Raw genomic sequence first — 13578 nt, 5'->3', positions numbered from 1 at the left:
TAAAAAATGGTTAAGTGTAGTCAGATTTCTTTATAAATTTCATTGTAAATAAGAGGTAAAAGTTTGTATTGCTGTTATATTATCATATTAAATACTTTTGTCAATTCCTGTATTTTAAACTTACTTTGAAATTTGATCGATAGGATAGAAAAGTTAAACAAATAAGCTCTCCGGTTCATATTCTATATCTGCATAGACTAAAATAAAAGGATAGATAGATAGATTGATTGCTTGTCTCCCTGCTTAGTTAAGCTAGCATTCTATATAAATGGATACAATTATTATTTTAAGAATAAAGTCATTGGGAGTTGGGCAGTTTAAATAAATAAGCATAAATAAATTGTGATGAACTTGGAAAAATCTGCTTGATGTTAATTTCCTGATGGTTGTATTTTTTTCATGTTTAGAAGCAGTTAATAAAGATGGGCAGATACACGTATATTTTTTAAAGGAGCAATTGCAAAAATTTGTTTGCCCTTTCTCATGGGAGGAAGCCAGATTAAAAACTCAGAAAGAGATCCAACAAAATCAAGAAAGGTAGGATTGTCTTTTTGTGTAAATGTTGTATTTATGAACAACAGATTTCTGTTTCATTGCTTTTTCTCCTAAAAACTAAGTGTAGCTGGCCTTGGACATAAACCATTTTTTATTATTACTATTGCCCTGAGTCCCTTTCCTTTCTTCTTGATTCAATATCCTTATTCAGAAGTAAGTAAGTATTAACAGAAGAAAATGTAATATGATGTACTTTGTGGCAAAATATGTAAATATCAATGAAGGGGATTGAAATGACGATTATTAAGCTACAATAATTGACCAGTGACCCTCTTTAAGGTGAGAAATCTCCGGGGAAGAAGGAGACTGAGGTCTACCTGAAGGGGCACCCTGAGGAATTTGCAGATTTTCTCAAAGACAAAATTGCTCGACTTTGTTCGCCTGTGCGCTGCTTGGAGAGTCCAAGCATGAGTTAAATTCAGTCTATTTGCCCTAGGACTGAGTAGAATTTTCTTTAACCACACCTCCTTTGCCTCATTGAGGTCAGTTTAAAAACTCAGTCCACCCGTTTGGACTAAAATTGGTGAGCTCCTCAGTTCTGAGCAAATAGACTGGGACTCTTCAATTGCAGTTAGAATATTTTTTTGTTTTTGTCTAGTAGTTTCTTGGATTTAGTTTAGTCAGTTTAGGTTCCTTTCTTTCCATTCATTGTAGCTGAAAGGTTTGTAGGTTCTCCTGGCTGCTGCTGCTGGTCGCAAGCAGCAGCAGGGAGTGGAGGTGCTCGTCCGGTGGCTGTTGGTGAGCACGGGGGTTTCAGGGGTCTCCCTGACTCTCCCCAGCTGTCTGTAGACTTTGCCTGGCTCCAGAGCTTCCATTTGGAGCTCCGGTCGTGTTTGACAGCTCTCCCTTCATTCCGACGAGTGCGGTGGCGATTTTGAAGGCGCAATTTCGCACACTTTCTTGTAACAGCTATCGGAGGCTGCAACTGTCAGTGGAGGCTTGCCATCGCAGCAAAACAGCATGGAGGACATTTTAAAACCATTTTCACTCCGTTTTCACAGAGAAAGCCTCGGAAGCCTCTGAAGATCCACGTTTAGTCCTCTCAGCTGCAGATCGCAGCTGGGGAGTGGCTGATCTTGTCCAGGGCGTCGGCAAGGTCTCCTCCCACCTTCGAATGTTAGCTGAGTGACATTGAAGTGGTTGGCCACCTGGTCATACTCCAGCTCCTGAAGCAGATCTGCGAGCACTTTGGAGCCGGCTGGTTCGCGCCTGGTGCCTTCCTACTGCTGCTGATCAACCTTGATCCTCAGCCACTGTCAGCTTGTGAAGAGCTTTCAGGCAGGAACAGAATGGCAGAAGGAGGTTTGATGACACAGGAGGACCTGGCTGGGCCTTCTTCGAAGTGCAGTAGGCCGGATCCTCTGCCACGAAGGGAGAAGGGAAGGAAGGACACTGAAGGGAAAGCTTCCCAGGGTTCCTCAGAGAGTAAAAGCTCTCATAAGGAGGAGTCTAGGAAACACAGATCACCAGCGAAAGCCTCTGACAAGACCCAGAGACAGGCTAAATCCCTGAGCATAGGGTCTCATTGCCTTGTCCTTCACCTGCTAGGTCTGGGGGAGGGATTTCACCTCCACCTGTAGGGGAACAATCGCCCTCTCCATTAGGTGAGGGGTCTCAGGAAGGATCCCCTGCTGCTTCTCTGGGATACCCTGACTCATCCAGTTCTTCCATAAGGGAAGAAATAGAGCCCATCCAGTGCTTCATCCCTGAGGAGGAGGAATCAAGGCCTAATAGAGAGAGGGCTCTCCAGGGCCCATCCAAAACTAGACCCATGGAGGACCAGGGGCCGGCTCTGTCAGCCGAAATGAGAGAGGTCATTGCCCAAGCCATTTCCCAGCACATTGCTGAGGGGATCCGTCAAAAGGAATCTCAATCCAGCCAGGCATCCAGGGCTTGTCCTCCACCTGCTCAAGCGACCACTTCCCACCCAGCATCTCCTGGTACCTCGGTAGTGACAGAGGAGTTCGTCTGGGAGGAGGAGACCATGGATGATTATGGGATGTCGGAGGGCATAGTTCTCCCCCCAGATAAGCCCGCCTTCACTGGCTTGTTCAAGCCTTCTGTGTTTACATTTATTTTACACAAGGCTAAGGTCTCCACTGAATTGGGTCCACCCTCGGAGGAGAAAGTGGTTCCCTCCACTTCTCAGGATCCCAAGGCAGGTCTCTTTAAGGAGAATGCCCCGGCTCAGGATCTTATCCCAGTCCCTGATTTGTTCATGGACATGGTCCAGCGTCAATGGGCGCATCCAGGTGCGCTGGCTAACCCCAGTGGCAGAGATAAGAATTTATACTCCTTGGAGCCCAAGATGGATGATATTCTGAAGTTGCCTGAGGTTAATGCCCTGGTGGTTTCTTTGACCTCCAATCTCCTAGATGGTCTCAAGCTGGAGGACAAGAAGGCGGAGAAAGCCTGTCATAAAACACACCAGGCAGCTCCCTGGGCCCTCAGGGCATCCACATCAGCATCTTTTTTCACGAGGGCATTCTTATTTTGGCTATATCAGTTGAGATCAAAAACCCCTTCCAAAGGTTCCAAGTGGCGCCATGATCTAAATAAGATCATTGCTGCAGTGGAATATTCTGCTGATGCGTCACTAAATGCAGCAAAGTTCACCTCCCGTGCTCTGGCCTCCAATGTCACCTCATGCCGCCTGCTATGACTCCAAATGAAAGCCAAATGGAAGCTGGCTTCAGCTCCATTCAAGGGGAGGGGTCAACTCTTCGGGGATTCCCTGGACAAACTGTTAATTGAGACCAAGGACAAAAGAAAGGTCCTCCAGTCCACGCTCAAAAAGAATGAGCGTAAGGGGTCCAATGCCTTCAGAAGGCAGCCATTTCATGCACAAGATGCCACACAACCTTCTACTTCCTATTCGTACCAAAGACCATACTCCCAGTCAGATGACAGGTCCCAAGATAGATCCTCATTTGGGTCCAGATGTAGGCAGCAGCAGCAGCACCCCTTTCGGAAGCCCTTTCATGGCGGTTCCAACAACCGCCAATTCCAACGCAACAAGTGACCCTCCCATAGGCAGCGGGTTACTGCTGAATGCCGACCGATGGACCACGTAGGTCCTCAATACCATCAGGAGGGGCCTGGTCCTGGAATTCCTATCCTTTCCTCCACAGACATTCAGACAATGTCCGCTCCCCAAGAACCCTCTCAAGCGGTCACTCATGCAGGCAGAAATTCTGCAAATAAAGGCCATAGAACCCGTACCGAAGGAGCAGGAAAAGAAGGGATTTTATTCCATTCCTGATCCCTAAGAGTTCAGGGAGGCTTCCTTGAAGGCTCCGGAACATGAAAAAGGAGCTTGGGGAGGGTGAAAAAAACATGCCAAAAGCGGGTGGGGAGGAGTACTAGTCTCACGTGCATGTGCAAGGGGGGAAGCATGCATAGCATTATTGGTGTGGCACACCATTGCATGACCCCCCCCCCCTGCGCTCCTTCCCACTTTTAGCCCGCAAGCCAAAAAAAGGTTCGCCATCACTGCTGTAGCCTATTGCAGCCTCCTGTTTGCTGCAAGGAGGTAAATTGCTGGGAGGCAGGGGCCAAAGGGTTGGGGCCAGTGGGTGAGTTGGGCTACATTCAGTGTATAAGATGCATCCAAATTTTCACCCTCTTTTAGGGGGAAAATGGTGCGTCTTACACTCCGAAAAATACGTGGTGTCCCTCCAAATCAATAGTGTTTTTTTCCTCAAGCCACTCCATTATTTCATCCAAGTAAGTATTGAAGCCTGATAATACAATTCCCAATCTGGTAGCCCAAACCATCTCTATTTTGGGAATCTTGCAACATTTTCAAACTTAGCCTTGCTTTTTTCCCTTGTCAAATATATTTTAATATTGTTTTTTTTAATTCTTCAAAATATTTTTTCCAGTTTTATTGGTATTGTTTGAAATAAATATAGTAATCTTGGCAAGATATTCATTTTTGTAGTGGCTACTCTTTCCATCAATGATAGTTGTAGATTTTTCCACTTCTCTAAATCTGGTTTAATTTATTTTGCCAATTTATAATAATTATCTTCTTTAATCGTTACACAACTTGTAAATTGCCAATTGACGTTATCAAATGCTTTCTGTGCATATAAAAAGATCAACTCCATTTGTTTTCCAGGGTGTGCTTCATAATATTCCAATGTATTTAAAATCATTCTCATATTGTTTTTAATCTGTAGGTAAGAAGCCATTTTGGTCTGAATGTAAAAATTCATTTAGAAACCTTTTTAGTCTCTCTGCCATTATTGAAGCGTATATTTTATAGTCAGCATTCAGTAAAGATATGTGCCTGTAGTTTTTTATCTGCATTAAATCTGAGTCTTCTTTCGGAATTAAAGTAATATTTGCTTCCATTCAGAAATATGGCATCTTCGCATCAATCAATACTTCATTACAGACTTCCAACATTGTTGGACCTAGAGTATCTTGTAAACATTTGTAAAATTCTGCTGGCAGCCCATCTGGTCCTGATGTTTTATTTTTCTTTTTTCTCTTAATCGCTTCTAACAGTTCCATCATTGATATTTGTTCATTTAACATATCTTTTACTTTTTCTGGTACTTTTGGTAGTTCTGCTTTTTCAAAATATTCTTTAATTTTCTCTTCTGAAACTTTCTCTTGCTCATAATAATCTTAAATTATTATTTTTTTATCCTCATTTTGGTAGTGTAAAGTTCCTTTCCCATCTCATGGCCTCAAAGAAAATGCACTGCCATATTTTTATGTTGCCTTTCTATTTCTGGCTTCACGTTGGGTATTTATGATTTATTATTGGTTGGTTGCTTTAATACTACAACTCAGTTTCGAGAGAAAGCAGTTGGATTAAATGAAGAACCAACATAAGGAAGTATTGTAATGTTTAACTTAACAGTAATAATTTAATAGAATTTCTCTCTTGAAAGCCAGGATGCTTGCAAATATACTGGTGATAATTAAGGAAGATTCTTACTTTCCTGTTCTCTCACTTAGGGATTTGGGGAAGAATTGGTATGTTTATCATTTTAAATAGGCTGCTGCTTTTTAGGTTGCAAGACAATAAAAACCTATCTGTACTGAATATATTGCTGTGTTTGTGATGTACAAACATACTAAAATGTTTCAATATGCTCATGTAATACTTGTTACCTATTTGTTTTTAGGTGCAATTCAAAGGGCCAATTGTTATCTATAAAGCCGTACATGGCAGTTGGCCTGGTTACTTGTGGGACTGCCTGTCTCCCATGGTATCTGCCCAGCCAATTCAATTAAACAACCCCAGAAGTATGCCTTTTTTGTAGCAGCACTTGCCCTCTGGAATGAGGTTTCCCTTGGCTGCCCCCCTCCCCCTCCTACCAGTGTTTCCAAGGGCCTTAAAAACCTGGCTCTTCATCCAGTCGTTTGGTAGAGTGTGTGAAGCCTTCTTGGATTGCATGGGTGGATTGGTTTCTTTTTCCTTCATAATCCTTGCCATCATTTATTATTTTACTTTCATCTCTCTCTCCTTTTAAATATTTTTACTTGTGAGCTACCCAGAGTCTTTGGGAATTGGATGGCATACACAGTTTAATAGTAATAATAATAATAGCAGCAACAACAGCCATGTTTTCCTGTCTTCTAGGTCTAAATTAAAGACTACTGGAAAACTGTATTCCCCTTTATTATCTCCAACTGAACACTGTGTCAGCAAAGAAATTAAAAAGAACGAGGAACTCAATTTTTCTGGTAGAGATCTCACACAGGCAGTTTCAGAAGTAGATCTTCTGCCAGAATGCCTGTCTGCTAAGCTACAGTTGGAGAAAGTAGAGAGCAAGAGGTAAGATTTCTCTCTTTCTTTACAAATGTTGAGAAGTGCTAAGAATGGGAATATGAATGGGTAGAAAGAACAGAAAAAACATAAAATGATGGGATTCAATATTCATTCATTTAGTTCTAGTTCTGATATTCTAGTCACTTAGAGTTGGGAGGCAGCAAATGTTATCAATAAATAAATAACATTAGGAATGTTATCTATTGATTGGAATAAGAGAAGAATAATATGGAAGGAAGATGGAAAGTTGAGAAAGATGATAAAGGAGAAAATGTATATTATAAAATTGTGAAAAGGTTTCCACAAATAGCCTATGCTGGCTGTGTGGGATATGTTGGATTAAATGGAGTGGTTATAATATGCAAAATAGAAAGTGAAATAAAATAGGGATTTTATTTTAAATTCTGTGCAAGAGCATTATCTCAATCCATTAGGTATTGAAACTAGTACCCCAACCTAGGGGATATGGCCAGAGGAGAAACAAATCACAGGCCCAATTACTTAGAATTGAGGACTGTAATACATATGTTGAACTTCTCTTTGCTCAGCAGTCATATATTTGTCATGATAGGGTATTGCCAGCCAAAAGATTGCATATTTTTCAGTTTTTTAAAATAGTAGGTTCAGCCCATGATGAAATGCTGAAAGGTATTTTACTGAATAAATGTTGAGAGTTACAGAGAAAGAGAAAGAAAGTTATACCAATCTGCATTTTTCAGATTATCAAGATACCCAACAAATGGTAATATATGTACACCTGGAACTGACATCTAGTTGCATAGTACCTTCTAGAACAGAGGCCTGCAACCTTAAACACTCAAGAGCCATTTGGACTTGTTTCCCACAGGAAAAAAAACCACAGGGAGCCACAAAACCTGGGTGGGCAGGGCCAACAATGCCACACCCACCCCATCACATGGACACCGCCCACAGCCACACCTACCCAGGTTTTGTGCCCCCGGAGTTGTCTGTGGGAAATGGGTCTCTTTCTCTCCCTCTAATTTCTATTTTTTTCTTTTTCCTCTCTCTCTTTCTTTCTTTCTATTGTTCCTTTTCTTTACTTTCTCTCCCTTCTCTCTCTCATGTTTCTTTTTCCTTTCTCTCATTTTCTCTCTCCCCCCCTCTCTCCCTCCCCTCCTCCCCTCCCTCCCTCTGCCTCCCTCCCTCTGCCTCCCTCCCTCCCTCCCTCTCTCTCTCTCTGGGCTGGCTGAGCAAGCACGAGCTGCGGTGACAGTGGCGGCTTCCCCAAAGATGACTCTCCTCCTCCTCTTCATGTAACCCCCTGGCCGGCTGTTGTGGAGCTGGGAGGGTGCGCACAAGCGGGGATTCAGGGAGCTCCCTGCGCAGCTCGTTCTTGCTTCTCAGCTTTGCGCCTGTCCCCCTTTCCTTCGTACCCTCCTCCCGGATGCCATTCCACCTTGCCAGCCCTCTTATTAGCAAGGTTGGTATTGGCCACAGCCAGGTTGGGCCAGTGGGATGATGATGATGGTTTATATTCATTATTAATGTTTTTGAACCTCTGTTGAACTGTCATGGGAAATAAATGTTTGTTTATGTGTTTCATTTTCTTTTGTCTAGATTTGATGAACAACTGCAGCAATTATTAGTTGAAGATTCTGAGACACTTCAGGACACCTTGCCTCTGCCTCTTTATCTTCCTGAATCTCTAGTATCTATGCCCCAGATTATTCAGCCATTCACCAGAATTCCAAAATCAAGAAGTCCAGAGGTAACATATAAATTAAAATATAATGGTGGTGGGCTGTAATATTAGACTTTCTGTTCACTTCCCTTGACCACTCTCTTCCTATTTTGAGAATTGGTGCAAGTCAGTTACAGAAAGGAGCCAGAAACAATAACACTAATTTATGTCCAGTTTGTTAGGTATCTCAAGCAAACTGTAAACCTGACACTTTTATTGCAGTGGAACTGCTATGATTAGGCCTTGTATTGTGGCTGCATCAAAGCCACCAGATTTGAGTTGTATATTACTTGTAATAGCAATCTCAAACCTCAGTGAAGCTGAGTATTCAATCCATAGTGCTGTCCTTGTCCATTAATGCTCAATGGTTGACTTAGTTGGGAAAGATGTGGGACTATAACTCAGGCAGAATCAGCATAATATAAAACCATATAAAATTGTGGCAAGATTCAAGCATACTTCTATATTCTAGAAATAGAATTGCTATTTTTTATGATAGCTTATATTATATAGTAGTCAGCACATCCACAGGCAGTAAAATGTCAAGATAGCAATAGCATCATAACAATTTATGTCCCACCCCTTTTGTATAACACATAAAATGGATAGGGCTTTAATAATGCTGCCACAATAACATTTAATCTTTTTGACCTCATCAATCATAGTCATTTTTAACATATTTCTCTAACCCAAATATGATTTATTTTGGGCATTCAATTGAGCTCAGTATCCAGTTAAAATCTTACTTGGGCATTACATTAATACAAGGTATGGCAATGTGTAAAAAGGGTTGACTCAAATGCTGGCATTCTCTACTTCTTAGGGTCCATCTCCCCCCCCCTCATTTTTTGGTTAATGAATATATTTTTCCTTTTAATGTAATGCTTAGGTCTTGATGCATTGTATTCTTTCATGCAGATTTCATTGAACTAATATTTATGTAATATTAATGAACATTCTATTATTTGCCTATCTGCCTATCCCAGGCCCTTGGAAAGGACTCTATAAGTGGATGAAAATGCCAAATCCACTCTTAATAACTGGTTAATCATGCAACCAATTATAATAACATCCTGCAAGAATAGATTTAATATTATTAAATGATAATCTGTCTATTCCAAATTCTTGGGAAGGACTTGCCAAATATGATTATGTAACCCAGTGGTTCCCAAACTTGGCAACTTTAAGACTTGTGGACTTCAACTCCCAGAATTCTCCAGCCAGCAGAGCAGAATTCTGGGAGTTGAAGTCCACAAGTCTTAAAGTTGCCACGTTTGGGAACCACTGATGTAACCAACCATAATTAGAGAACAAACTGTTGATTTAGGATTCCTGTTTCCTCAGTTCTATGTTTTCTGTGCTGAAAATAGCTTTTTCTTACATATGTTTGAATGTAAAAAGTACTCAGCATGTTTGGGAATATTAGAATTAACTGGGTTGATCCAACATATATAACTCAGGTTTCTTACAACCATTATATCCTATTCAAGTCTCTAGGTATTTGTCACTTTTCATTACTGCTTATCTACTTTGATTTTGAAAATGGTTTATGCTTCTCTCCTCTTCAGGTTGGGACGGAAAGGAGAGACATAGATTCCTCTTTATTTGGCAGACTGACATTGCTGAAACAACTGATTAAAGTTAATAAAGAAGAAGAAACAGCTTGTGAATTCCACATGTCTGCTTTGCTAGACATGGTAGATGCTTGATCAGCATTTCCTTAAACTAGAACAAGAGAGCTGACGATGTATGACATCAGACATGAATAACGAGAGTTTGCTTGAAAAAAGCCACGATAGATGGATGACTGTCTGATAATTCTGGCACAGGCAATACTTCCTTGATGAAGTTGAATGCATCTCTTGCTCTTTGACCTGGTTATTTTACTATATATGTATACCTGGGAATGTTCCATTAATCTGAATAGTATTTATTCCTATGAAAGCCAATTGTTATTTTTTATGAATTGTGCTCGTCTTTTTCTGCTTTACAATTCAGAATGAAGTTCTTATTTCCAGTCTACATTACAAATCATATTTTCAAGTTCTGGATTTTATCTGGAACTCTACTGTAAAAAGTGGAACATTCTTTGCATGATGCATTTTATGGGAATTTTATTTTATAGAGCTTATATTAAACAACTTCTAATGATTACTTTTTACGTAGTCATAGTTTCTATGTAAGAATTTACTGTATCCTGTAAATTGTATGTTGCTACCTTATGGACATGTAATATGTGCTATGTAGGCAAAGGCTTGAATTCTAAGAAAAGTTAATACAAAGAAGTTCATGGACAGAGCATTTCCTGTTTCTTTCCCTAGGATTTGGGAAAGGGTTTTCTGGATAATGTGGAATGCAGCAGAAGAGGAGGATAAAAACGTTCTTTGAATTTCCTTAAGTTCCCTCATATATATATGAGGGAAGGCTGAGTCAACCTTGAGCCCGTGAGATTTGAACCGCTGAACTGCAGATAACAGTCAGCTGAAGTGGCCTGCAGTACTGCACCCTAACCACTGCGCCACCTCGGCTCCTAATCCTATTAGGATTGGTCAATATGAATTTTATGAATATTGGAATGAATTTGTGGCCTTAATGTATCTTTTTCATTTGTATTGGTTTCCATGGTTGAAAAGAGATTTGAATTTCAGATGAAGTTACTTTCAGTCATGAAAGAGACTTGAAGTCTAGTGGAGAATCCAAGAACATTTGGCATCTAGGTTTTTTTTCTGTTCTGGGATATTAGAAACCTCTGTTCCATGAGACCCTAGAATTTTTTTTTATCATAAATGTTCTATCCTTTGTCTTCTGAGATCTATAAAAACCCTAATCTGAATTGACTGACTCAGCTCATTCTTTTGGAATAGTTTTATGAAGTGACTTCAGACTTTGTAGTCCTTGACTTATGACCACAATTGAGCCCAAAGTTTTTGTTGCTAAGTGAGACAGTTGCTAAGAGAATTTTGACCCATCTTATGACCTTTCTTGCCACAATTGTTAAGTGAATCACTGCAGTTGTTTAATAATACAGTTGTAAACTAAATCTAGCTTCCCCCTTGAATTTTGCTTGTCAGATCGCCAAAGGTGATCAAATGATTCTGGGACACTGCAACAGTTGCTAAGTATCCAAATTTTGATCACATGATCATGGAAATGCAGCAATGGTTGTGTGAAAAATGGTTATAAGTACTTTTTTCAGTGACATTGTAACTTTGAACAGTCACTAAATGAACTGTTGTAAATTGAGGACTACCTGTATTAAAACATTAGAACATATTTTTAATGAGTCTTTATCCAGAAAATATTATCAATTTGATGTAAATATTCTTAAATATACAAATTATAAAGTGGGCAGTAGCTTATTAAGACTAAGACACTCGGTAACTATATTTATCTTTTAAAACAATTAGCTAAGTATAATGTTTTGAAAGAGGTATTTATATTGTGACCAGATATTATTCCCCAGCTTTTGCATTTTTTCTGGTATATTGGATAGGGTGTATATTTTTTATAATTTGCATCTGATTATTATTCCATTGTTTTACTGAAATATGATTAATACACAGTATCAGCTAATTATACTAAAAAGAAAGTTATAAAGAAAATATATAGAAAATTCAAAAGACAACTACCATGTAAATAAAACAGATATTGCATATATACACATTTACCATATATGTAAGATACACTATTATAAACTATTGCTAGAAAGATAAATAATATAATCCATCCAAATTGTGAAATTGCAGTTCTTACTGTTGATGTTTCATTATTTTAACTTTATAATGAAATTTAAATGTTTCAATCATGTTTAATGTATATCAGCTACAAACCTTAAGACAAAAAAAAATTACACATAAGGTTTGCAGCTGATGATGTACATTAAAAATGATTGAATTTTTAAATTTAATCACAAGTTTCATTGATCCATTCTCTAAGGGAGCTTACAATTATAAAGTGGAAATGTTTTAGGCAAAGTGGAAGACTTCATTACATATATGTTTGGTTGGTTGATATTGAACAGGTAGACAAGTGCCTTACTGAACACTTCCAATTGGGGAATTGGAGTATGAGCTACAATTTGCCTGAGATTGCAGGATGATGTTTGAGGGATGGACATTCTTTGTTACTTGTTATATGCTTCTTTACAGCTTATATCATTTCCCCCTTTCCCCCCCAGACAGCAAAAAACTAGTTCAAGAGCTCGTAAATGAGGCTCATGAAACACAACCGCCTATAGGGCTGCAGATGGCCCGTTTTGCAGTATAGTATTAAGATCAAGTGGCTGGTTTCTGAGGGATTCCATTTAAAACTGAGCATCTATGTCTTGGATTTAGACCGAGTGTAATACTATGGTTCAGTCAATAAAGAAAGATGAACTCTGTGATTTGATGGCAACTCCTGGTGAATCCTATTTTATAAAGTTTATTACCGAATATTCATAGGCGTTGACTTAAAACCATTTGTTTAGCAATCATTTGGCGTTACAATGGCACTGAAAAAATGTACTTAGGACCATTTTTCACACTTATGCTCATTGAAGCATCCCCACAGTCATGTGATAAAAATTCAGATACTTGGCAGCAGCCTGTATTTATTGTTATTGTTATCTTGTTATCTTCTGACAAGCTAAGTCAACGGGGAAATCAATTACTAATGTTACTAATAACAGGATTCACTTAACTGTGGCCAAAAAGATTGTAAAAAAGGACAAATCTCACTTGACTGACTTGCTTAGCAACATAAATTTTGGGCTCAATTGTGGTTGTAACTTAAGGACTACCTATATTCTCTAAAATAAAGTAGGAATAGAGCAGATAAAATAAAGCATGTGTGATGTCTCAAACTGATTTGCCCATATGTATATGCCATCTACAAGTAATTCTCAATTTACAGCTGAGCCCAACATTTGTTAAGTGAATTTTGACCCATTTTATGACTTTTCTTGCCTCAATTATTAAGTGAATCACTGCAGTTGATAAGTTAGTAATCCGGTTGTGAAGTGAATCTGGTTTCCCCGTTGACTTTGCTTATCAGAAGGTCGTAAAAGGGGATCACATGATCTTGGGACATAGCAATGGTGATAAATATGATTCATTAGCCAAGCATCTGAATTTTGATCAAAATTTTGAATTTTGATCATAGGGATGCTGGAGAGCTCGTAATTGTGAAAAACGGTCATGAGTTGCTTTTTTCAGTGCTGTTGTAACTGAACGGTCACTAAATGAACTGTTGTAAGTCGAGGACTACCTGTACTTGTTTTATTCTAACGGCTTACAACACATGAGAAAAACTATAACTCTATACCTGCTATCAAACAAGTCAGTATGCTGTCTTAAAGGACTATTTGTTATATTCTAAAACATTGGGATAAGAATACACCTATGCTTAGTAAGAAAGCTTTTCCAGAGGCAGTGGGATACTACTGAGAATGTCAATCTTCTGGTCTCAGTCAACTCATACCACCAATTACTTTCAAGTTGGGTGATTGGTGCATCCTTCTGCTTTTGCTTTTTTTGTTTAGTGTATGGCA

At 39.3% G+C, this 13578-nt stretch overlaps 1 protein-coding gene across 1 annotated transcript in view; it reads left to right on the top strand.

The window, feature by feature from the left end:
- The window catches only part of LOC148045596 (germinal-center associated nuclear protein-like), a 77340-nt gene extending 67138 nt beyond the window's left edge, over positions 1-10202 (top strand). The window contains exons 26-29 of the mRNA XM_087716676.1: positions 408-537; positions 6158-6352; positions 7925-8075; positions 9617-10202. Coding sequence (XP_087572802.1) covers positions 408-537; positions 6158-6352; positions 7925-8075; positions 9617-9757 — 617 coding nt within the window. The 3' untranslated portion in view covers positions 9758-10202. The remainder of the gene's footprint in view (positions 1-407; positions 538-6157; positions 6353-7924; positions 8076-9616) is intronic.
- The last annotated feature ends 3376 nt before the right edge of the window (positions 10203-13578 follow it).

This window comes from Thamnophis sirtalis, unplaced genomic scaffold, assembly GCF_051295495.1.
Source record: "Thamnophis sirtalis isolate CommonGarterSnake01/CBP01778 unplaced genomic scaffold, rThaSir2_p1.2 scaffold_5, whole genome shotgun sequence".
Classification (NCBI taxonomy): domain Eukaryota; kingdom Metazoa; phylum Chordata; class Lepidosauria; order Squamata; family Natricidae; genus Thamnophis; species Thamnophis sirtalis.
This window is presented reverse-complemented; position numbering and strand designations above follow the sequence as displayed.